We start from the raw sequence: 27,566 nt of genomic DNA on the forward strand, positions 1-27,566 counted from the left end.
GCAGACACTCCTTTTCACTCTTCTTCTCCTTGGCAGTTTTTGTGTCAATTGCCTCAAACAATTCTGACAAATAACTTCCTCAAATTACTGGTGTGTATGATTATTATTATTTTTTTGATCCATAAACTGCATAGCGGGTAGATTATATCAAGATTTCAAAAAATTTACATTGTTCGTTACAGACCCATCACAGATGGTGCAAATAGAGACCTGAGATGCCCATTCGAGACACAACAAGCACCACAAAATAGGGCAAACACCTAGCCCGGTCAATTAGAACAGGGAAAATGTAGAACCATACATAAGTCCACAAATTCTACAAAAAGACTATGAAAGCCACCAAGGCCCATAAGAACAAAATTGGGCACACTGATAACAAAAACAACTCAGAGAGTAGACTGAAACAAGAGCACGGTGTAGCTACCCAGGCAGGGGCTTGGAAGGTTCAAAGAGATGGAGGAGAGAAGATCAATCTCCTATGAATAAGACATCATCCATCACGAGGTCCGTGAAGTGAAAAAGCTAGTCGAAGTTGTCCACCGCTACCAATGCCTTAATTTTGCGAAGGAAATCTCTTCCCACAGAAGCCCGGTGACGATGGCACCCAAGAGCTCTACCATTCAAGCCCAAAATGAAAGGCTATTGAAAAGTCGATTCCACATCTTTGTATAGTTTGTGAATATCGTTTGCCCAAGGGACACTGACCCCAATTTCTGCCCACACTGCAATATCCAAATCATCCACTAGAAAATCTACATCGAGGACTTCCCGCAACAGAAGAAGAATATCCACCTTTATGCTGCCCAAATCCAAGAGTAAGGCCAAGAAACGGGACAAAATGTCAGAATTGACACTGTAGCGGTTCTCATCAACTAGAAAGTCCTTGCCAAGCACCATTTTCACTGCCTCCACCTCTAATTGGTGTATGATTGGAATACGATGGTCTCTAGTAATGCATTTCAGCCGTAAATCAGAGACTTGGCCCAAGAAAGCCATCTGGTGTTTTCTACTCCTTAGTCTAATAGGATTATCCGTGGAATGCGACCAGACTTTCAAACTTCCCAAATCAGAACTAGAGCACCCAAGCTTCATTATAAAAAGCATACAAAGCAGTTCGAAGAGTTGGAGTGCCAGGCAAGGATATTTAATGCCACTCCACACGAATTGCCACCACTCATAATAAATGCTAAAAAGCTCCAAAATCCTCAAAATCATCCTTTAACAGTCTCCCTAAGCCACGTCCAAATTGGATCATATAGATATGCATCATTCTGACAAGCCAACTAACTTCCCAGGAGTGTTAGTAAATATGATTTTGACATTCTTTGGCTTGGAAAACTGCCTAAAATGTTAAGGAATGTTGGTGTTTCTGCCATAGTTCGAGGTAATTATCCCATTTGCGGCCAAATTTGCAAGGCTATCCGCATCTAAATTTCCTTCTCTATAAATGTGGTTGGCAGTAAAGGAATCAAACAATGCAATATTTAAGAGCGCCTTTTCCAACATGGCCCGCAACTTTCAATTTGGGGTTGATCTTGTGCGAATAGTATTGATGACAATGGCTGAATCTCCTTCAATTTCCAGCTTTTTAATTTGTAGCTCCTTGCATAAATTTAGACCAAAGATGAGAGTAGAGAACTCCGCCTCGTTTGATAATGCCACCTTCTCCCGACACCCCAGGATTTCCCTTGGAAGTCCCATCGAAATTTAGTTTGAGCCAACCAAATTGAGGAGCATACCATACTACATTTGCTCTCAAGTACTCTGATATATGTTCCTCCTGTCCAATTGAAGGAGGCACCTCTAACCCGAACCACCTTAATCCCATTTTAGCATCCCAATCGGTGGAGAGAGCTGCTTTTGGAATGAATTGCCCAATTCTAGTATTGACAATTTCAACAATGGCAACTTCGATCTTATTCTAAAGGGAGGTATTGTGCGATTCCTTCTCCTGAAAGAGTCTTTCGTTCCTTCCACAATTCCCAAATGAGGTTGGTAGACCCAATAATCCATAAACATCTAAAGGCTGCTCTGTTCTTGATATTTGGCCAAAACTGAAAAAGACTTAAAATGTCGTTGGGCAATGCACTAATCCATCCTAATTTGGCACAGCCAAATCCAACATTCTGGAGCGAAAGGGAAACCTAAGAGCAGATGATCGACATTTTCTTCACTCTTTTTACATAGGATGCATCTGGAAGGACCTAAAAACCCCATTTTTGTAAACCTGTCAGATGTCAAAATCCTCTTTTGAAGGGCCACCCAAGTGAACACGCTAGCTTTAGGAAGACGGTATTTGCTCCAACAAATTTGAAGAGGCAAATTCGGCATTCGACAAACCTCCATTATAGTTAACTTTGCATATCCATCCTTAGCCGAATATTTGCCATTATTAGCTCCACTCCACATAAGCACATCCTCCCTGGGTCTGATTGCCAATTTCCTCTCCTCTAGAATCTGTCTGGGCTGAGCCACATCTTTGATATCCAAGCCAATTCCTGACAGATCCTTCCATTGCCACCCATACAAATTTGCAGTATTATCCATAACATAGCCATACACATGAGAGCCCCAAAGTTGGGTCAATGTAATTTTCAGATTGGGGTTAAGGCCCAAACTGTCCAGACATGGGTAACCAGCCCCCAAAACTGGGCCTTCTTTCCATCATGGACATCCTATGTAAGAAAATCAACAACGACATTCTTACATTTATGCATGAAATTCCAAATCCTTGATCCTTTTGGGGGGGTCCAATGTGGTCATGATTCCTTTTGGAGTTTGGAGTGTCATTATCTAGGTATTTCGTCCTCATAATCTGAGCCCACTTCCTATGTGGTTCCATGTACATTCTCCAGATCAATTTGGCTCCAAGAGCCTTATTCTGAATGGCTTGATTCCCGAGACCAACTATCCCTCAGGCTTGGGCATGCAAACCTTATCCCAAGCCACTAATGATATTTTGTCCTTGCCTTCCACCCCTTGCCAGAAGAACTTTCTTATCATTTGATTTAGTTTGGTAGACACTCCAGTGGGCAGGGCCATACAAGAAAGAAGATAGATAGACATGGCAGAGATAAGGAATTTTAGCATGGTAAGTCTACCAGCCCAAGAAAGCCATTTCCCCTTTCAAGATGCCATTCTCTCTCATTTTTTGCTTTAGATTCTCCCAAATATTATTGGTTCTGAGACCTTTTGCCAAAGGAACACCTAGATAGGAGCAAGGCAATTAGCTTAGCTTAAAATGCATAATTTGAGTGATCTCCCTTTCAAGAGGGGAGGGGTTGTTGAAGAAGAAGATCTGAGACTTATCTTTGCTAACTTCCTGTCTAGCAGCTAAGGGATATTTGTTCATTACTTGTTTGAGATGGAATGCCTCCCTTCGTCTTGCAGCCCCAAACAATAGGGTATCATCGGCAAGTTGTTGGTGTGTGAGAGGGGGTAATGAACTGGTGACCTCTAATCCTTGGATTAGACCCCTATCAAAGCTTTTGACTAAAGCATGACTAAGGGCTCTAGCCATGATGATGAAAAGGAACGGAGACATGGGATCCTCTTGTCGGATATCGCGAGAAGATTCAAAAAACCTCTTAGGTGAACCATTCACCAATACTGAGAACCTAGAAGTGGAAATGCATGATTTGGTCTAGTTAATCCATTTTCTGCTGAATCCAAAAGCCTCCATTATTTTGAGCAGAAACTGCTAGTCAACCCTATCATATGCTTTCCTAATGTCCAATTTGATGAACATGCTAGGTCTTTTAATAGTCTGAATGGAATGGATAGCCTCCTGAGCAATGATTACCCCATCAAGTATCGATCTGCTAGGCACAAATCCTGACTGCTCTTCTGAAATAATGCCCTCAAGAATGGGTTTCATTTGGTTTGACATTGCCTTAGTCATAGTCTTGTAGATTGTGTTGCATAGGCAAATGGGGCGAGAATCCTCAAGAGAGTCAACCCCTAGTTTCTTAGGAATCAATGCAATGAAAGTATTGATTACCTCCTTTAAGAGATGACCTGAACACCAAGATGCATTGATAACCTCCACTATATCTTCACCAAAAATATCCCAGCCTTTCTGAAAAAACTAGCAGGCCAACCGTTTGACCTAGGTGCTTTATCTGGGTGCAACTGGAAGAGAGTAGTTTTGACTTTTGATGCTGAGAAATCTTGACAAAGAAGCCTGTTTTGATCAGCTGTGATAAGACTAGGAATGTTCTGCAACAACTCCCTTTGTGCAAGAAGATTCGATCCCTCTTTATTTGAAAGAAGGTTAGTGAAGTTTGCAATCGTCATTATGACAATCTCACCTTGGTCTTCCACCCTTGACCCATCAGGAGCTTTAAGAGAGGAAATTCGTTTCACCACTCTTCTATGCTTTGTGCTGTTATGGATTTTTTTTGTATTATTATCCCTTTCCCTGATCCAAGTCTCCCGAGACTTTTGCCTCTAGTAAATCTCCTCTCTGGCAAGAATGTCTTCATAACTTTGCATCAACTATTTTTCTTTCAGATATAATTCTTGTTGCATACCGCCATTGATCACTCTTTCCCGAGAGATTGTAGATCAACTTTAATTTCCTCTTTAACTGCAAAAATATCCTTGAACTGTAATTTGTTGCATTCTTTTAGTTTTGCTTGACCCTTTTTAAATTTTGAAACGAAAATGAACATTTTTGATCCCCTGAGATTATCCTGAGACCACCACTCCTTGATGATATTGAAATTTTTTGGTTCTCTCATTCACATGTTCTCAAACTTGAATGGGCATTTGTGAGGCTTGTCATCCCCCAATATTTCTAGTCGGATTGGAAAGTGATCTGATCCAAAACAAGGCATAATTGGATAATCAAAGTTAAAATGACAGTTTGCTAGATTCCCACTGAGAATAACCTATCCAGTTTATCTACGATGTGACCAAGTGTAGTTACTATTTGAATAGTGAATCTCCCTAAGGTTGTTTCTGTCCACCCAATTTGAAAAATCCTTCTGAGACTGATTAACCCTGCAGATGCCACCAAATTTCTCCTTGCCATTAAGGATCACTTTGAAATCCCCTCCATATATGATGTGCTGGTGATGGGAAGCAAGGGAAAATATTTCTAACTCCATCCAAGTCTCCCACTTCCCAATGCAGTTATTCGGCCCGTAGACATTGACAAGAACAAAATTCAGATCAGAGTTGGGGCTTCTGACCCTGCAGCTAATCCAGCAAATACTATCCTCACTTCGTTCGACTACAACCCCCTGCAGATCCCAAAATATAGCCAAGTCCCCTGAGGCCCCATTAGCTTGCACCGCAAAGCCATCCCAGTTTTTCATTTTCCTCTGGAAAAGATTAAAATCAGCATTGGTCAACTTAGTTTCTTGTGGAAGAATAATTGAACCTTGGCACAAGTTTAATCTCTGCTGATCAAATGTTGCGTGTTAGGGGCGTTTAAGCCCCTAACATTCCATGATATGAGCCTCATGGCTGCTTCCCTGATCTTAAAGTCCATGATAGTTTTGTTTGACCTTTTGCTTCTCCATCCATAGCCCTTTTTTCTTTATTATACTTCTTCCCTCTTGATTTCTTATGTCCACAGTCTGGTTCAGACTTAGAAGCTGGAGTCTGGCTAATCCCAAGTCTGTCTTCCTCCTTGTCACAACTGATTGCATTGACCTAATCATCTAGGTTTCCAAACAAAAGGCTTTGTTCATTTGCCAAGATCTCCTCTTCCTCCTCTGGGGTTAGATCTTCTGTAACCAGAGGCTCTCGTGCAGAGTCATTGATAGCTCTCTCTACAAAATCTTCATTTGAAATGATATTATCCATCAGGTCACAAGCCTCCTCCATGATATATTCCTCAATAGCTTCCAGTTCAGACACCTCCCAACTACCTCTTGCTGGAGTGATAATCTCTCCCTCCTCAATCAAGGGGTTTGCCAATAATTGTGCATCCTCCATATTCTTCTGCAAATCTTGTATAATTATTGCTTCAGCTTGAGGAAGAGGTTCCACAGGAACCTGTATGTCTTCCTGAATCTCACAAGGTTCACCAATTGCCTCCGGTAATCCTGTGTTAGATGGTTTTCCTAAGACCTCCAATTTTGGTGAAGGTACTTTCAGGTCCAACTTCGAGGAGTCCTTTGGTGGAGAGGGTTCTTGCTCTGAATCTTTCTGCGGGCTCTGCTCCCCATATGTCAAGTTGCCAACATTTGCATCTGACCGATCAGGAGTCACATGCTGCACAGACTCCTCTTGAATCTGATCTGCAATAGAAACTTTTTTTCCCTTAGTCTCTGTGCTAGGGATGGTGTTCCCTACCCTAGTCTCAAGACAACAACCCGTTGGAATTGGAAGGCATCAAGCGCTTAGGGCTAATGCATTTTCCACCATCCCGAAATTTGTCAATTTCTACCCTTTGAATCCATTTGCCATTGGTGTAGATCATTTCCAAATCATCCAAGGCACTACTATGAGTTGGAACCTCAACCAACATCCGCGGTTTGAAATGGTATTTACCGTTTAGAAAATTCTCTTCTAAGCCCACAAAAGTATCAATGGCATCACCGATGAGTGCCATCATCTCTAGTGCCCACTAGTTCATAGGGAGATCCGTTAACACCACCTAGATTGGTTTTGATGTAAATTTGAATTTCCATGGATTAAAGTTTGGGGTCTAGTCGATTTTTGAAAAAGGGCTTCCTTCAAAAAAGAATGGGTCTCCCTCCAAGATTTTTTTTCGAAAAGTGTATCAATGAATTCAATTAAAAAGAAGCCATTTGCTAGGGGTTTGATGCTTACCTGATTATTAAACTAGATCTGCCACCAATTCAAGATCTCTTGCTGTCGATTTCCATTTCCATTCCATTTCACATAAATGACTCTATCTTTGAATCTTTCTGTAAGCGATGAGATGTGTATTGCAGGGATCACCATTGCCTTACTTCCCCGCTTGAGCACCAAATTCTGCCTAGGCTGCCCTTTGAATGGCCCGCCGTGCCGAAACCGCCCATTCACGGTCTTCCAGGCTTGCAAGGTGTCTTGTTGGCGGGGAGCAGGCTAGGTTGTTAGGGCAGGTTGCCCTACTATTATATTATGAAAGGGTAGGGGCCCCTACTATTTTAAGGCAAAGTTCAAGGTGTTAGGGCAGGTTGTTAGGCCTTCCTTCCAGAGCTTGTGCATGTTAGGTCCCCTTGTGGGAATGGGGTTCTTTTTTCACAACTGCCTCCTCGGCTGAGTCCTGATTGAGCATTTCACTCTCAAGATTCTAGGCCAGTGGTGCCCGATGATCAATACAATAGGTTTCCCAATCATTTCTTCCTTGCTTTATTCGATATCTTGAAGTAATAGAGAATTCGACTCCACCAGACATTTTCCTTACCCGGGCCCGCCCGAGAAGTTGTGTGGCGATCATGACAGGGATGAAGAGGGAATACAGTTCGGAGAACAGGGGCCAGACTCTCTGGGATGTTTTGAATCTTTGCTCTTGTCCCCTTCAACAATATTGCATTTGCTCCTATGGCGAAGACAGGTGTGTCCGAAGAGATGTCACCCCATCGATCTATATTTGTTTGCTTTTGCACATTTGCCCGTCTATTCTGGTCAATCACGAATCCCTTATTATTCGCACCTGCCTTCCTATTGTTAATGCAGATGTTCGCATTCCTTCGAATTTTCATTCTCCTATTTTTGTTTTATTATATTATATTACATTTGAAGCATCCAATTTTATGACTATTGAAAAGAAGAATTTCAAGAGACCAACATGGATAGGATGAACGTAGATGATGCAAATGGTGTGTATGATTATTGTGTTTTGCTCTACATTTGATCTTTTTGGCCTGTTCTTTTTGCTTAAAACCTTGCATTTTATGGTATGGACATGCGTGATGGAGGTCAGCTTAACTTACAAGAGAATTGTGCATAATATAAGGATCTTTGTGAACAGCAATTTTAGAAACAAGTAGGCTGGAATATTAATATTGGAAAACTAAATGCAAATGACACTAATGTATAAGGATTACAAAACATTGAATGAGAAAAAATAAAAAGCTAACTAGAACCTCTAAGTGAATAATGGTTAGCTTGTGGACAAAGGAAGCCCAAAATAGCACTTTGTCTGATAAATTATAATATAAAATCAGAAATAACTTTCTAATAAGACAAATGTTACTAGAACGGATCCACTTGATAAGTTTCCATTTCACATCTCTTAGAATAAAAATTTAGAAATAAGACTCTTAAAAAATAGAAAATCCTCAAAAAGCACATTTGGCTGAAAACAAAGGCAGCTAAAAATATATACTTAGCAATCCCACTGGATGCTCCTTGTACTGAAGCAACGTTCTGGATGGTTTGAAGAAGTTCATCAACCTGGAATTCCCTTGTACAACTATTCATTCAATCTGAATAATTTGTGTTTGAAGTGCATAACTAGCCTCTAAAATTGATGCCTCTAATTCTGTTGACTTTTCTTTTCCTTTCTCAATGTGTATCACAATTTTGGCTAACTCATACATATTGCTTGCATATTGAGCTTTCACATATTTGCCTTTTATCAACTGCAAAATTCTTGAACTTCATCCAGATCAACTGTTTAAAATCCTTATCAACATGCTTACATGGAAGAGTAACCAAAAAATTGGAAACAAGCTTTTCTACTCTATTCAATCTGTTTTTCTGTCTATATAAAGTAGAGATGGCTTCATCTGGCATCCTCATAAGAAACTTTTGTTGCTCCTTCCATGTAAATATCAGTTTTTCCATCTCTTTGATTTCATCTCATCTGCATTGCTTTGGATATCCAAGCACACAACTTACCCAAAACCTTGGTACCATACTGGCATATATCATCCATCCACTGCTCTATATTCTTTCATTTTGTGACTAACTGATCTAATCGACTTTGCTCATTAGAAGAGTTTAGAATTCGAGGTACAAACCTTGTATGGCTAGGAATTGGCTGGAAGGGGTAAGCTATGAGTCTTGAGAGTTGCTCAATTTCAGCTTTTAAGGCTGAATTGTTTTCATTGTCCTCAAGGACTCTTTCTTTTGTGCTTTCATTGATTATGTTTACATCTTTTTAACATGTACTGAACCCCAAATAAGTCTTGGCTATCTAAAAATCAGCTGGATTAGCATCTTATGTAGCTTGTGGAGTAATAGCAGTCTCCAGAATCAAATTACCACCTGAAGTTCCCTTAGGCTTCTATTTGCTTGTTTCTTCAATGATGGTAGATAGCGTAGAAAAGTTGATTTGGTAAGGTAGGATTTTCCTTTTTCTTGTATCCATGGATTTCACTCACTTAAGATCATTTTTTCCTCTTTCTTTCATTCTTTGAGGATCTCTAATGGAAGAAGAAATGCCAATGGTGGGGGAAAATTTAGGAGAAAGAACAAGATGAGCAGGGGATGGTGGAACTTGGAAATGAGGTAGAGATGGAACAAGAATTGATATTAATGCAATGTCCATAGGAATATTAGGAGAATATTGTCTAATAGGTGACGCAGAAGAGGATCTAGAAGAAGGACAAGCATGAGGAACAATAGGAGTACAAAACAAACAAGTAGAGTATATGATTTTTTTTCAATCTGGGCTAATTCATAGGAAAATTGCCAATGCTCTTCTTACCAAACAACTTAAGTTTAATATTCTTTGGGGCTGCTGTTGTATCATCAACTACTTTCTCTTTACCCTTTCCTTTAACATCTCACTCTCTTTGCCTTTTGCAATCATGGTACCTATCATTGTTCTCAAAGAAGGTGAAAAAGGCACATTTGTTGAAGGTGGGTTTCAAATTTGAACCTTATCCTTTACTTCCTCTGAAGGTCTTTCAACCATTTGTGATTGTAGGAAAAACTTACTTCAACTCAAGATTGCATTGGTGTTTTCTTGATTTGAAGTGCTTTCTGTATTTGCCCAATTTATTTAAGTTCGAGGTTGTTGATTTATGTTATTTCTCACAAACTAAGGAGAAAGAGTTTTAGATTCATTATTTGAAAGGTCTTTGGGCACATCCTCTATAAGTATATTAGAAAATTGTTTTGCAGTCACATTATAATCTCTTTTTCTAACCTCGAACTCACTGGCACCAACTGGCCCAATAATCTAGAATATTTGGACTATGCCATGAAATATTTGGAGTATTTTTAACTAATCTATCAGCCATTAAACCTTCATATAACATATGCTTTTCTCATAGAAAGGTTTGATATTGACACTTGCCATTTCACCATTGATGAATTTGAAGCCAAGGGCTTTTTCACACTTTTCTATATTGGGTTGGGTTGAAAAATCAACTCCTAACTTATGTCGCCTCCTCAATAGAAAATGAACCTTGTAAATCTGTTGTAGGTACTCCATGATGATGACTTCATCACTCAGATATCACAGCATCATGTAAGGATAGGAAGAGAAGCCAAATATTCTAATGTATGTGAATTGAGTTTGCCAATCTGCTCAATTTGAAATCTGCATCAGAAAATCATCATTCGTTCTCCTATAGTGTTTGATAGATTCAACATATTCCAATCGTGGTAAATTCCTGTAAATGCGTGTTTGTTGGTGAGCTCCAATTGTGTTCAATTTTATGAAAGTTCCTCTTTTTGCCATGATAGCCTATGTATGAGGTAACACAGAACTCACAAGTTCACTCAAGTTCTATCAATGTTTATGCAAACACTCACTAATCAAGATAGACTAGTAAAAACATATCTCTCTTTTGCATTTGGTGCTCATGAGGTAAAACATTGATGGTGTGACTCATTTTGTCAAGGATATCATGATGGAACTTGTCTCTGAATTCACCTCTATTTAGAATCCTCAGCATGTGTGACTTTTTTTACCTTTAGCCACTTCTTGCTGATATGCTTCTGACATTCCAACACATTACTTTCCCAAACTTTTTCACACTCCTCATTCCTTAAGAATTTGACCGCTTATTGATCTTTTCTCTGCTTTTTAGAATCACAATGCTTTACACACGAGGATGAGTTCACGACTTTTTATTGAAATGGGGAAAAAACCTGCTTGATCTTTTGTGCCAATTTATATCCATTCTTGATCTTTTCATTTCAATTCAGTTATTCTACATTGACTTGGCACAAGTTGGTTTCACAAATCTTAGGAAATTTGTTCACAAGAACTAGTGCAACCTCAACAGATTGGAAGTGGTACTGCATATTGGAAAGCTGGCATTTGCAGAATTTGTTTGTTTTGGTTGATGAAATTTGATCAAAATTTTCTCACTGCTTTTGCAAAATTATTATGATGAATGGCAGCCATCAAAAGCCTCAAAAGCCCAGGAACTCAGCCACAATACATGAAGAAATTCCTGTTGCATATTTGCTGTTATACTGCCAATTTCTACATGTAAACTTTGCTGAAATTATGACAGTTTATCCAATTTGATATGGCGGTTAAGTCAAGGTTTTAAAGATAACAAAAACTGAAAATTAATCCCTGAAACCCTAGGTGCAGCTGAGATCTTGGAATCCGATTTCCTGAGTTTTTAGTGGAGGTGAAACATTGCCCCCCCCCAAAAAAATTCATACCTATATTGCCTATTTATAGAATTTCCTTTTCTGACTTTGACTTGCTATCTAAAACTGAGTGTGTTAAATTTGGATCAGAATTGATTTTTTTTTTTTTTTATATTATATATGTCTGAAGCAGTCTATATCAATATGCAAAGGATATTGATATCTCCTTAAGTAATGGAAACTTAAAGAATGATAAACTTGAATATGGAAACTTGCTGATTGATCACACAGAGCAAATGGACGCTATGAATGGCACAGCAAGTAATAGATCCAAATCCACACGGATATATATGCAGCCACGAACTAAAGTATATGTGCTGTTGACAGCATAGCACTTTCTCTTATTCTCTACGATTATACTTCTGCAGCCACGAATTAATTCTCACGTGCTTCCAACAGCATAGCGTACACTCCTCTCATCTACCTTGCAAATGACCTGACGGCAAGGATATATACATGTGTGAGGGGTTGTGACCCCAATCGGGGTGTCACAAGAATAGAAAGGGGTGCGATCAAGAACCCAACAGATAATCACCGCTGGATGATTAACATGACTTAATTAATCAAAACACAAACTGATCATAACTAAACATGAATAATGAAAGCAAAACGAACATAGCAAAGACAACTATATAATTAATATGCATCGATTATATACATATATATATATATTACCAATATTGATTTGAGCAAGATAATGAATAAGATTGCTGAAGTATGACAGTGATAATCATGGCAACTGTGAAGTATAAGTTGGCAGTCAGGAAAGATATCTCCTGCTGCTAACAACAACAGAGTGTACCTTTGAACTGAATGCCTCTATGAAAAGCTGCAGTTTTGTTTTTGAAAAATCATGTCCATTCATTGAAAAGCAAATGCTACAACAAAATCCAGTCAGCTGTTTATATAGGTGTGTGCTGGTGTATGTAGGTGCAGAATTTGTTTGTTTTCAAACATTTCTTCCTGCGGTCTCTGTAATTGACTTACAATCTATACTTCAGACAAAAATCTGTGCCTTTAATCTTATCATGTGTGCGCTTGTGCACTAAGATGCATTTTTCTGACTTGACAATTTCGTATTCCCATTGAGCACATGCTTTTCTACCTGGATGTATACTTTGTTTCATTGAAAATCTTGTCTATTTATATGATGGAACATGCCTAGCAATGTACAATACAAACTGTAATCCTTTTGGAAACTAAAACCTGCTATGTCTTTACATGGTGTACATGACTATGAACCTGAACACATATCTTTTCTGACTTAACACAAAAATTTACCCTTCTGACCAGTGGTGTCCATCTCTACAGGAAACAACAGAAATAACACAGACAAACAAGACAAAATTTGAAACATGACTCATGCTTTGATAAAACAACAAAGATTTAGCTTGAAATTTTTACACAGTACAACATTGCTAGTAGTACTTCTGGTTCCAGACTTACCACATATAGATACTCTCTTATCTCTTTGTACTACTTTGGCAATATCGCAATATGGAATAACTAGGATTTTTGGTAACTGTGTCTGACTTTTTCTAGGTCACCATTATAATTCTCGACAATTGATCTGCTATTACATGGCCTTTTTCTTTCATTAGTACTATGGAGAATGTGGATTACTGTAAGTGCAGTAACCATTGTGATATTCTCCCATGTATCAGTTGCTTGTTGATTAGGTACACTGTACAATAGTGAATGTTGATTCACATAGGATGCAAATGGGTTTGTTGACAGATAATGTCAGAGATTTTGTATAGAATAAATCATTTCTGAAGCCACCCTTACTGTATAGCCCTTTTCAACCCCTGTCAGCAAAGTAGAATGGATAATCTAACTTATGCACACCTCCTTGTGCGAGTGCACATCCTATAGCATATGTATATATGTCAACATGGATATAAAATTATTTACCTAATTTCAATGTGGAAGGATACGGATCTCATCAACATCTGTTTATAGTTTCTTGAAGGCCTATTCCTTTGCTTTCCATTTCAATTGGACATCCTTTCTTAGTGAATAATGATATAATCTAATAGGTATGATGGCCTAGCAAAGTTCTTTATGAAGCAGCTATACTAACTAGTGTATCCTAGGAATGATTGAACTTGTGTAGCATCTTTAGGACTTTGTATCTCATTTATTACTTTGATATCATATGGGTCTTTTTCTTACTGATTTGCGAACCACATCTAATAGTTTCTCATATGACACTAAAAATTGATACTTTGGATATAGAGATAATATTGCCGCCCAGCAAAAACACATACTCTGCAGCAAAGTGCTTAGTTGATTGTATTTTTTCCATATGTCCACCAATTACACATAAAAGTTCTCAAATCCATTGTTGACATTTCATGGAAAATAATTATAATAGTTATTTGGAATGTGGCTGGTGTTGTGCATAGTTAAAAGGCATTTGGTTATGAGTACATTCGAGATTCTGATATGACAGTAGTTTTCAACTTATCTTCTTTTGTTGTAACCAGAAAACCAACTGAAAAAATGAGTATGAATTGCTAAATGCTACTTCTTCTGAAATTATATACGTTTAAATTACAAAAATCTCTGCACACACTTCAGTTTGTAGTTTTCTTTGGTGCAACAACCATTGGGGATACCCAATCACTTGTTGCTACCTCGACTATTACATTTGCCTCTAACATGTATCTTCATCCTCTTGCACAGCATAACTTGTGTTTGTTTTGTTAGGTCCTCTCATTACTTGTATTGCTTTTGGAAATAGGTCAATATAATGCACACACAACGCTTTAGAGACTCCTAGGTCTTTTTAGGTCCATGTTTGTTTATGTTATATAAAAGTGTTGACTGTGGGCCATCAATTCACGGTCTAGATTTTGTTCTTCTTGTACTTCTTTTCCCCCCTTGGATAGTACCTTGATTGATTTCTTGTGTAGTTGGACTTGTCTATTAGGTAGTTGTTAACTTTCACTGAAATATGGTGGATAATCACTACTTTTGATCCATTTGAATTGGGAAAAGAAAACCCCTCTAATCGGTTGAATAGGAGTTAGTTTATAGAAGGGATTGAAACAAAGTATTTCATCTATGGTGATGATACCACTGGTTAACTGGGTGTTGGTTATGAAGCTGTCAGTTAAGGCAGGTGGTGGTTTTGTATCCCCCGTTTGAGCAATAAAAAATGTGCTGTTAATGGAATCACCAGTTAATGCAAGTGGTAGTATCAGAACTGCCAGATTAGAAACGAAACCACCAGTCTGCAGGATTTTTCTATGAGAATTGTGTAGGTAGGGTAATAACATATTAACTTAATAAGATGGCTGGGAGTTCTGTAGTGCACAAAAGGACATTTCTTGGGCATAATAAGAGAACAAGCCGGAAAAAGAGAACATGAGTATGTAAATGTGAGTGTTGTATGACAGTATTGTGCAATTGAGTTTAGAAGGAAGGAATTACTGAATAAAACGTGGCTATAGGAGCAAACCATGGATTTAAAACAAGGGGAGTCCTTGCCAGCCTTGTGAGTTTTGCACTAGGGTGAGTAACTCGCCCACAACTTGTGAGCTGAGTCAATTGCAAAACTCACAAGTCACTTGGTGAGTTTTATTGGCAGATTTGACTGTCATGGAAACCAAAAATTCCCCCCACATAAAACTCTTATTCTTTTATTTTGTTTGTTTTTTTTGTCTTCAGACATTTGGATCTTAGCTATGTGAATTGACTGTTGGGTGATTGGAAGGATTTATTGACAGTTGGAATACAATTTGACAAGTATATGCTTTGTTTTTTGATTCTTTTCCTCAATCCTATTGCAAAATGTTTCTGCTTTTTATTTTTATTTTCAATGTCTAGAATATAGATTCTCTTTAGTGTGCAATGCAAGTCGAAAAGGACTCTGCATGGGAAAATGGTACATCCGGTGTAATCAAATGCTTATTGACCTGCAATTATTACAAATTTAATATGAGACGAGGTATCAATGGCCTGAAATACCCACCTTGCTCAAATTGTTGGGCATGATGTCTAGTTTTGTGGCCAAGTGGAGGAAGAACTGCAACAAAAGAATGAATGCTCTACTTTTTAGCTATAGGGAGAAGAAATTTGAAGGAAAGAGGATGAGGGAAGTGATTGCATTAGTGATGAATTCCATGACCACCTTTGATTCATTGGGACTCTTTATTGGCCTTTGGATTTGACATTCCTCCACTCACATTGAGAGGAGTTCAAGCATATAAATTCCTCAAGCTTATTCATTTATCATAATGTTCTAGGTGTATAGCCTTTGCTCGAAGATACTGTTTGAAATCAAGAGAAGCACCATGAGGTGAGGATGGTGGCTGCAATTTTTTGGTACTATAATAATATACATTTGATGCGGTGAGCAACTCATATTGGGATGCATTAGTAGATGCATTGACCACTAGTGTTGCATGGGTTACTGCTTAAGACTAACTTTTTATGATTTTAGTGGGCCATTACTAGAGGAAGCCATAAAAATACATGGCTAATTGTAGAAAACCAAAAGAGAATATGGTTGAAAAAGGTTTGCAACATTTTAGCTGATGAGTTGGATTTGAGTGGCACATTCATTTTATTGAAGTTTGTAGCTGTCTTGTATGAAGTAGCTGTCTTGTATGAAGTCCATAATGTATATTTTGTGCAACTTGTTGGAACTAGTGGAATAGGAGGTGGGGGTGGAGAACGGTGTTCAAATTGCTACCAGCAACATTATTTCATATATAGCTACGAGGAGGCTTTTTCATGACAAGCATCCTACCATTTATAGGAGCCCTTGTGCTGGACATTGTAATTGATATAATGTTGAGGACATGGGAAGTTCGTTAACTGCACTTTGGACCCATCCAAGTTTGTGAGTGGGTTTTGTCTAATTTCCATCCACTTGTCCATGATGATTTTGCATCCATATGTCATCAACATGATCTTCATCTCCTCTAATAGTAAGTTAAGCTTAGATTTCTTTTTCAAGATTGTGGTTCTCAATTTTGTTTTGCTAGGAGGCAAATATAAAAAAATGATCAACAAACTATGATTCAACAAAGTCCAATCATAATGTGTCACCCCATAAGTTTATTGTTTAACAACTGATTTTGTTTATAAACACTTTAATACAAACACTGCAGAGTGATGAGTGGACATATCTAGAGGGATGATGGGTTGACTTGTGAATACTCTTTTTCCTCTCTTTTCATCTTGCTCTTTCTTTGTTGCAAAGGCAAAATGTAATGGGCTTAGAGTTTAGACAACTAAAGGGGAATGGTAGGGTGCATAGTTGAAAATCTCGGACTCGCCTCGGACTCGGCAAACCAAAATTTTGGACTCGGACTCGGACTCGTGAAAGACTCGCGAAAGACTCGGCAAAAAAAAAACCCGTAGTTTTACAAAAAAAACATAAAGAAATTAATGCATTTAGAGAACATAAGTGCCATAATTGAAACATTACACATGTCATATGATCTACAAAGTACAAACACTCAATATTTGAAATTTCATCATTCATGGCGGCATATTCAAGTTTCAAGTTTCAACTCTAAAATGTATAATAGCAGCATAAGTATATAAATGTTCACAAAATTACATATAATGATATGTCCAAGTCCAACTGCAAATGTGAAAAACAACAATGTGAATGAACAAACCAAAGAGAAGACTACATCTTCCTCTTTGTATTTTTCCTAATATAGCTCAATTTTTCAGGCCTTGAGCTAGAAGTAGTAGCAGTGGGTGTTGTGGTATCTAAATGGTGAGATGATTCTTCTTCAAAGTCAAAGTCCTCATCATCATCCTCATCTTCGTCCTCATCTTCATCCAATCTTGCTCCTTCTGCATCTTGTGCTGCTCCTCTCTCTATTTCTGTAATTTCTTCTTCGGTAAGGAGGACATCATCACCATCATTTTGTTCATTCATGGTCCAATCACCATATGGATCAATTTCATCCAAGTCAATGGCCTCATGTGAAACACCCTCCACCTGTCTAACTCGAAGGCGAAGGTTGTACCAAACAAATACTAGATCATTGAGCCGCTTTTGTGACAATCTATTTCTCTTCTTTGTGTGAATGCTCTCAAAGACACTCCAATTTCATTCACACCCAGAAGCACTGCATGGCTGAGACAAAACACGGATAGCTATCTTTTGAAGATTAGGCGTGCCGGCACCATAATTCTCCCACCATAAATCTACAAAAAACATTTAGAAATATTAGAATTGAGAAAAAAATGTAACAATCAAGTTTGTAGGTTTTTTCTTGCACTATTGAACTAAGTTACTAAATTTTTTACCTGGTTGTTATTTTCCTCTCCTATCAATTGCTAGTTGTGATGAGAAGAGTCTCCCCTCTGCACTTTTGTAGATCTTGAACAATGAACATTTCCAAATTCAGAAATAGATACTAGATAGTCAAAGGGTCAAACTCAAATTCAATAATGAACATTTCCGAATTCATAAATAAAGATAGAGCAATTGCAAATGTCAAATCTCACCTCCAACTCATCAAGAACCTTGTCTCTCAACTCAGGATCAGGTGTCATCTTATCAATGCATGTAATAACACCTGCCATGACCTCCTCATCAGCCCTAAATGAATCAGAGAAGTAGAATTTCGGGTTCAAAAAGTAGGCGAAGGCATGTATCGGTTGGTGGAGTTGGTTTGTCCACCTACGATCAATGATGCGCCAAAGGATTTCACATTTTCTTGTATTTCCACGATAGTAATGTGAAATGGCCTCTTTGGCCCTATCCATGGCCTCATAAATGAAACCCATTGGCATGCCCTCTCCATCCACCATACGAAGAACCCTTACCAAAGGTTCTGTCACCTAAAAAAATTAAAACAAATTTTAAATTAGTACAAAATCAACCCCTAAAAAATAAAATCAGCAAATAGACAAGATTGTATAAACTTTACTTTTGTGTTTGTTACTTACCGCAGTCAACTCCTATCCACTTTTATTGAACCCTTCATCAAAAACAATGCTCACAATCTTCTCTGCTTCAGGTCTTTTGGAGTATGCAGACCCCAACCGAGCATCTGACACAAACATTTGCTTAAGATGAGGAATGGCACTAAGAATGCTCTGCAAAGTGATGAAGTGGCTAGCAAATCGTGTCACTCCAGGTCGCACAAGGTCCTTGCCATTTGTGTGTTTTCTCATCAAAGCAAGCACCCAAGTATGGTTGTAGATGAATTTGGTGACACTTTTTGCATCTTCAACCACCTTCTTCACCCATCCAATCTTCCCAATGTCCTCTAGCACCAAGTCCAAGCAATGTGCAGCACAAGGACTCCATGTAATCGAAGGATGCCTCTGCATAAGCATTCTACCTGCAGATACATATGCAACTGCGTTGTCCGTGATAATTTGGACAACATTCTCAACTCCAACTTCCCGAACCACACCATCCAACAGATTACACAAAGTCTCTGCATTTTTTATTTCATTTGAGGCATCAACAGACTTTATGAATACCATTGCACCATTTGAAGCCACCAAGAAGTTGAGAAGAGTCCTATTCCGTCCATTTGTCCATCCATCAGGTAAAATGCTGCATCCTTTTCTCTTCCAATACCTTTTCTGATCATCAACCACACCTTCTGTATTTTTCACAGCTTTCTCTAGCAATGGCCCACTGAAGTCATGACCTGTTGGGGCCTTAAACCCCTTACCCGCCACGGTACATGCATTAACAAAACTTTCCCAATACACATTGTTTGCTGCATTGAAAGATAGATTATTGTAAAACCAAAAGTTTGAAGCTGCTATCCGTGCTTGTTCATGCTTCTCTCTATTCCATCCTGTACCTTCAAGTGAAGGTTGTGCACCTGGAACATTGCGTGGTACAAAAAAAATTAGGGTCTGATCTAATAGGAGTGCCACTAGCCTCACCCTCATTGTCACCAAAAGATGAAAGTGACTGACGACCCCGACTGTGACCAATGGGACCCGAAGTGGACAATGTGGGATTCATTGCAGCTGCCATGGCTTCTCTTGTTTTTTGCCTTTCTTCCTTATGCATATCATTCTCAGCAAGAATGGCCTTCATCTCTCTAATAATTTCAGGAGTTGATTTGGGGCATGCCTCCACACCATATCCAGGTATTTGTGCAAGGTGGTATTTAATCTATTGATTCCACCAGTCATCCATTTTGTGCATTCGGTGCAAGTGACATCCCCCTTTTTGCTTCCTGTAATCCCATATTTCCAAGCTTTATCTCTTTGTGTTCCTGACCTTGGGGTTGACCTTGGAGTTGAACTTGCCATTGCTGATTTAACATGAAAAAAAAAAAATCAGCAGGGTTTTATGGAAAATCAACAAAAAAAATGACAATGAATCATTTGGGAAAAATAGCATTCAAAAACAAGAAAAAAAAAAGAGGAAATAACTTAGGAAAGAAAATAGAAAAAAATTTGGCAGCATATCCCCTTGTTTTTCAAGATTTTTTTCAGTTTCAAAACAATGAAATGATTCAAATGAAAAAAAAAAAGAAAGAGAAAAAATCCTTACCTAGATCTCTCTTGCTGATTTTTCCTTCTTCCCTCTACTCCTCCAAACCCTTCTAACCTGCTATAGCCAAAAAAAATACAAAATGAAGTCAAAAATAAAAAAAAAACTTGGTTTTAACCCTTTATGGGCGCGTTTTTCTGGGCCAGCGGGTCCCTGTGAAAGACTCGCGAGTCCGAGCGAAAGACTCGCGCGAGTCTTTCGGCGAAAGACGCGCGCGAGTCTTTCGGCGAAAGACTCGCGAGTCTTTCGCAGGGACTCGCCTGGACTCGCCTCGCGAGTCCTAGGCGAGTCGACTCGCGGCGCCAAAGGACTCGCGAGTCCGAGGCGAGTCCGCGATTTTTAAAACTATGGTAGGGTGTTTGCTTGAGGTTTTCTTTGTGTGGGGATGTTTTCACATATGCACACAAATGGTGGGTGCATTCCTTTATTTTAACTTCTTTTGGGGATAGTGAAGGGATGTTTTGTCCTTATCCCAAGTTTTTGGGATGTCCAAGATGACCCTGAGACCCCAAGGACATGTTTCTTTTGTATGCCTTTCAAATAGTTCTTAGCAATGCAAGACAGTAGATTTAACTAGCAAACCATTGATTAAAAGTTAAAACTTAAATTGGCAACAAAGCTAGCCAAACTTTTTTTTAAGATGTTTTATAAAACTTAAATTGGCAACAAAGCTAGCCAAACTTTTTTTTAAGATGTTTTATAAAACTTAAATATAGAAGTAAAATGATGTATTGGTTGCTGTTTGTTTTAATAGTTTAAGTGAGTCTCATATAGGAGTCATTGTTAATGTCGAAAATAAACCCATTCTTGCATGTAGAGATTACTCCTTTGTGTGGCATAGTATACATAAAACATAGTTTGTAATGTAAGTATAAGATGAAGCCATAGACCCCAATGCAATGAAGCATGTAAAGAAAGGAATAGTTCTAAGCAAATGTCTTATGATTGCTGATGGAATGCTGATGTAATCTTTTTCATTTTTGTTTAGTTGAGTTTGCGATTGCTAAATAATGCTATATGGAGTGACAATGGTGACGATCCTCCCATTTTAGTCTGGAACAATAAAATGTCATGTTTTTATGATTTTTGTTAGGCTGCTTCTGAAACATTATAATGTTTTGGGCCAGTATAACTTTTTCTGCTTAAATAAAGCTAGTTTAGCAGGCAGCACACATGATACAAATAAATGCCATGAAAGTATTCAAAAAATTCATTTATATTTGAGTCTCATTGCCTTGACATTTTTTATTTTTTAATCTTATGTTATTTGTTGGTGGATACATATATAGGGGAACATGCAATCTTTGCTTCGACTCCAACTTCCATTGTCTCTAACATGACACTTGGTCCTGGATGCATTAAAACATGTAAGTTAACTTTTTCTTGTATTCCCATTATGACTTATTATTATATACAATCATTGCATAATTTAATTTAAAAATGAGAATTTTTTTTGTTATTGTAAATAACTATTTGAAAATTTAAAACTAATTCTGTTCAAAGCAAATAAATGACTCTTGAAATGTTTATGACATGCACTGTAGTCATGTTTGCAAAAGTACACAGATCGAGAAGCAAAAAAAATGGAAAATATGTTTGAGCGAAAAAATAAAAGAAATTCTCATATTGATTTCCTTTGAAGAAAATATCTTAATATATATAGTCTATAAGTAACTTACTTAATTGTAGTATTTTGAATTTAGGAAAGTAGAAATTGAAATCTGAAGTTGATTAAGAGTAGCGGGTTACTATCTCAAAAACATGATTTCCATTGCAATGTGCACAATTATTTTTTTATGATCTCACTTTAAGATTAAATCTATTAAGATACCTAAAGAGGAAATTAATTTTGTAGCTCTCTTCCCTTCTCTATCTGTACAACTTTTACATATTATACCTCCTCTATTTTCATATTTGTCACACTCTAGTACTTAAACAAAGATATCTCTAGATTTCCAAGCTAGATATTCATTTGGATGGTTGATGATATTTTTATTTTCCTTTGACCACAGCACTAGAATCATGTGATAATCTTTTGCAGTATGTATCTTGTTTCCTGTCTGCACAGAAGATAATTTTCAAAATAATTAATTTATATCGTTCAGACAACGTTGGATGAACTTAATTTGAAAAGTTGTCAAATCTCATCGTAAAATTCCTCAACACTTTGGTACCATTGCCAAAGCAGAAATATTGTTGTTGTCATATGTTAGATGGCTATGTATATATTTGAGAAGCTATGTCATATGTTAAAGTTATGGTCAAATGAGGTCATGAGTCAAACAATTATATAAAGGTTAAAGGTTGATAGAGAATGTATAATTTCAAATGGTAATTGAAGGGAATCAAAAGATTTGTAATATAGATTGGGGTGTCACATATGTGAATACAAAATGTGAAGCATGATCATGAAAGGTTTCCGGGTTTAGAGGAGTGTATGTGTTTGAATCTTTCAACATCAAAGGTTTTCTAATAACTCACATGAATTAAAAGAAAATACAGGAGGGAGTGGATAAGGTCACACTAATAGAATATATTAGACAATTGGCATCTTATATAGAGGACTTGGTCAATCTGATTCTAGGCACTTCTTCAGTCTCTTCAAGTGTCAGATATACCATAGCTCCATAATTCAATAAGATTGCATCATACAACAAGACGATGTAGTTATGGATTTAAGAATTGTTGGAAGGGGACTGAAGTTGATTGATACTTAAGTAAATTTGTGTGGTAGATTTGACACCAAAAAGGAGATGAACAAGCAATCAGAAAAGGAGATGGAAGTTGATTAGAAAGACTGGGTGAGAGGCATCCTTGAGTTGCAAAACATGGTAGAGGTTGAGTCAGAGATTTTAATAAGCCTCGGCATCTTTCCCACTCACTAAGCAAATTATTCCTTTGACTGGCATAAATCTGTTAGGTTCTTTGTGGAGACAGAGCAAGTTGTTAATTCTTTGAAAGAATTGATCAATAAATGAACTCAAGGGGATGGAATATGAATATAATTCTTTTCTAAAATCCATCTCCTATTTACGAAAAGGTGTAGAAGGCAACATAAGGGAAAAAAGAAGACATGGCAAGCCCTATAGATTTTAGCAAGGAGAAGATAGATGAGTAGATGAGATTGCTAAATATCATTGGATGGAGCAGCAGGGACAACAAAGGTACAAGATGTTGATTATAAATTTATAACAAAGGACAAGTGGTCAACATCTACAAGTTGAGGCTTTGTCTATTTGCTTTACTAGTACTAGACAAAATGAAAGTTGTGTTGTACCCAAACTTTTTTTGTGTGAAGTTGCAAATCAACATCTAGTTGTTTCTCATTTGTAAGTCAAATTTGAGTCCTTGTTTCCAATCTTTGTCAATGTTGTCATTGTCAATTCAAGCTAACACCTTTCTAAGGCTTAGAAGAGGAGGATTTTGAGCAGGTTGGACAACGTCAATATGACAACTTGGATGTGAGAAAAATTAGTCAACTGTCAAGGTATAAAAATGATCATTGGGGTTTCTTTTTATGGATATCAAACCAAGAGAGGATACACAAGTGGTTTGGGGAGCATGCCAAAGAGAGAAAACGCCATACTTAGAGGTAATTTCTGTTCAAAAAAGACATCCAATGGCATGGGCGCATTCTAGGGAGAGCAAATATCAGTTTTGGGGAGAAGCTCACTGAGTGTGAAAAGTGTATGCACTTTCAATATCACTGACAAATTAGATCACTTATTTCACTTAACATGTATATTATAGTTAAGTGGAAAATGCCAAAGAGAAACAAAATGCCAAAGAGAAACTAGGAGAAACAATTCTTTTTCAACGAAGTTGCAAAAATCAACTTTAAATTAGAATAAAAAGTGAACTTTTTGGAGAAAAGGTGAGTTTAAGTGAAAAAGGACAATGCCAATGACATTAGAACATGAAATCACTTAATTGACTAAAAAGTGCATTTTTTTCACTCAAGTGAGAAAACTTAACATCAAAATAGATGGGGAAATCACACTTAATCCCTTTAGTACATGTCTAGCCACTTAAATGTCAAAATGGCAAAACTACAAGAACATGACAAAAGTGCACCATATCTTGTAGAGGCACCTAAATTCACTAAGTGTCAAAATGTCAAAATGTCAAATTGAAAACATGAAAAAGAGCTTATGTGTGCCCTAGAGATGTTGGATGTCAAGTTGTCAAAGAAAAAATGAATTATGACCTCTAGGGGCAACCAAATTCATTTAAGTGTCAAAATATTAAAGTGAAAACATGAAAATATTCTTCCAAGTGTGCATGTGCACCCTTAGGAGGTAGGATAACAAAAGTGAAAGAAGAGATATAAGGGAAACGTACTCTTCTAGGCTCCAAAGTGGGAGAGAGAAAATCACTTGAGTGACAAAGTGAATGCCAAATTCTGAAAAAAGTGCAAGGAGATTTCAAAAACATACCCTCTACATGGATAAGTCTAAGTTTTGCCTTTGAAACACAAAGGGATGCCATTGGAACAAGTTTTTCTTGTTGACTGGCAATTTTTTTACGTTTCATTGCAGTTGTCCAAGGATCTATTGGCTCTCAAAATTGTATACTCCCAAACCCTAAAGACAAGCCAAACCCAGCCCCAAGGGACGTCAGCTTAGGGAAAAAGGCTTGCTGCTTATGATCAGCTAGGGACAAGTAAGGACCAATGGATGAGAAAGGGTAAGTTCCCCCTTTTCTTTAGGTTCTGCTAGGCCAAGGGGAGGTTTCAATACATGACAATTAAAGAGAAATTAAAATTTAGATAGTAGTCCTTGAAGGTAATCTATAACCTATGCGTAGGAATACCCCAAATTCTGTCACTAAACTCCAAAATTCTAGCTTACAAATATCAAGGCTATAAATCTCTTTAAAGCAGAATAAAATTCAGGCAAGAGAGACCAAAGATGCATCAAGTACTACCCCCAAAGATGTATTAATTTCAGGATAACACATCATGCATGACTGTAAAACAAACTACAATGTACATCTCTTTGGGAATGATACAAGAACGACTTTCTTATGATATTATATTGTTACAGCAATGAGATTCGCAATTCAAGTAGGACTCCTAATACTGATTAGATGTGAAATGATCTGATGTTTTATGTTGATGGGTGTTGGTGTGTTGAGAGGCTAAGTTCTGTAGATTGGTGCTTTGATCCTATTGGGTTATAGTGTTGAATCCTAATGCCAAAGATAATGTATGTGCAATCCACAATTATACCATATAGAGATGACAAAAACAAGGACTAAGTATTGCATTAATACACATAAGCTAGGTTCTATGTATACGAAATGCTACACCATGAAATTACAACATAAAGAATGGATCCTAGTTTATTAATCCATGAACAAACATATGTACTTCTTGTATTGCATAAGATACCTTGCAAAGGCTTTAAGGATTATACATCATCAACCACAACACTCAGATCAACAAATGTGGTCAGAGGAATAACTGTTGTTTCCTAAAGCATACCTACTTTCATGGAGACATTCACACCCTTGGCAATTATGCATTACAGAACTTCCTTCAATGGATTACGCAGATGCAGTCATAGAATGGAATTGACTTTCAAACTTACAATAGTATAAACAAGCCTTATGTCTATTAGAGAATGAGAAGCATCCTGATTATAATATTTCTCCCTTGTAGCCAGCCCATTACGACCTTTTCAAACTAAGAAAATCAACTATGTATGACAGGTTCAAGGAGATCCAACACATTGTTGACAGTTGGACACATCCTCCTTGCTCAGATATCTGATCACACCCAGTTTTTATCCTCTATGTGTAACAATAATTACCTTTTTGTGATTTTTGCGAGCTACTTGGCCGGATCCAGGCCCAGATTGCACTGGACCTGGGTACCAGTTTGGTACATGTGTGGGTGCGCCCGATTTTGAATTATGGTTGTTATGTAAACTTAACAGAGTTCTAGATAACTGATATGCGATTTTTTGCCTCCCTACACACATTTGACTTTCTCCTTCATCCGATTGTTTACATTGTTTACATTTTCGAAGTTGGGAACCCAGATCTATTTGTCCACATTATAATAAAACTTTAAAAGAATGGTTGGAACTATTATCTTTAAAATTTAATAATATTGTTTTATTGTTAATAATTTTAATTTAATAAGTGTAAAATATTTATATTAATTGTAAATTTAATATAATAAAATTTTATTTTTTATTTTTGTTCTCCTCAGGGTATCTCCGCGTTTCAGCTCAGTGCTCAAACCTGGGACCTTACCTTGGCCATTAGCAACCAAGTTGGGGCTCAGGAGAGAGGCGAGCTAAGCCGAGACTAGTCCTTGGGGCCGCACGGCTGTCAGCACTCACCCCCAAGTGTGCGCGGCAGAATAATTCACGGGCTAGGGAGTCGAACCCAAGACCTCGGGGAGCAAACCCAAGACTCAAGCCAACTCCACTAGCCCGCGGGGGGTTAATATTATTTTATTTTAACAAACAATACATTTGACTATATTATTTTATAATATAATTTTATTTTAATTTTATTGGGGGACTTTGTATGTGTGTGTGTGTGTGCATATATAGATATATGATTTTTACATGTTTTTTGTACGAATTAACCCAAAACAAATTCAAATTCCCCCAAAAAAATTTAGCTGAACTGGTGAACTGGATCCCCAAACCAGATCCCAAACCTGAACCAGCAACTTAGATTTAAACAAAATAGGAACATTCATGGGCATGTTCATGGCATGCACTATTGTGGAGTAGTTGAAATTGATTGGGGTTGGGGGACTCTTGAAAACCTTAAACGAGGCAATGAAACTGAAAACATCTTCCATTCGGTGAGTTTTCTTCAAATTTATTCCAATTTTTTATCTGAACTTTTCATCAAAATTAACTTTAAAACCGAAGTACTAGAGAAATTGTTTAGAAGTAACAATGAAGAAAAATGTGCCAGTTGTGAAGGTTTCCGAAGGATTGGTTTCAGAATGGACATATATTGGCAATATATTCATGTCACTTCAATCTGCTGTCCACAATCTTGTTAGAATTTCAATCCACATCCTGAGAAAATATGAACTGTGAGGGATTGATAGCTTAGTGGTAGAGCACCCTTGCTTAGTTCTAGGTTTGAGTACTAGACTTCTAACTGGTCCATGCTTTTAACATGTTATCAGAACCTAGCTAGGTGAGGTCAGGCTGGCATTTGGCGTGATGGAAGGGGGGGTAGGAGAGGAGGAGACTGTTGAATGGTCAGTACACCCTGCAGTGAAAACAGAACCTGTGAGGGTTGGTAGATTTTCTTTGTCATCATCAGTCATACGGCGTAGGGTCAGCTCTGGTCAATATTAGACATGACTCATAAAGCAGCAAGTTGAAGATAGCAATCCAAACAAAACAATAATAAAAATTATCAACACAAATTTAGTAAATCTCTGAAACCATTGTTTGTCCTGCATATATTTGACATCTTTCTTTAGTGGATAACATAGATAGCAGTTGTTACATGTCCTGAAAGAATACTAGTTGTTCTGAAACTGATTAGTTGT

The 27,566-nt window shown here is 37.6% G+C and overlaps 1 protein-coding gene across 1 annotated transcript in view; it reads left to right on the forward strand.

The window, feature by feature from the left end:
* The window catches only part of LOC131039364 (uncharacterized), a 116,467-nt gene that overhangs the window by 12,714 nt on the left and 76,187 nt on the right, over positions 1 to 27,566 (forward strand). Inside the window, exon 3 of the mRNA XM_057972082.2 lies at positions 21,322 to 21,399. Coding sequence (XP_057828065.2) covers positions 21,322 to 21,399 — 78 coding nt within the window. The remainder of the gene's footprint in view (positions 1 to 21,321; positions 21,400 to 27,566) is intronic.

This window comes from Cryptomeria japonica, chromosome 10 (genome assembly GCF_030272615.1).
Source record: "Cryptomeria japonica chromosome 10, Sugi_1.0, whole genome shotgun sequence".
Lineage (NCBI taxonomy): Eukaryota > Viridiplantae > Streptophyta > Pinopsida > Cupressales > Cupressaceae > Cryptomeria > Cryptomeria japonica.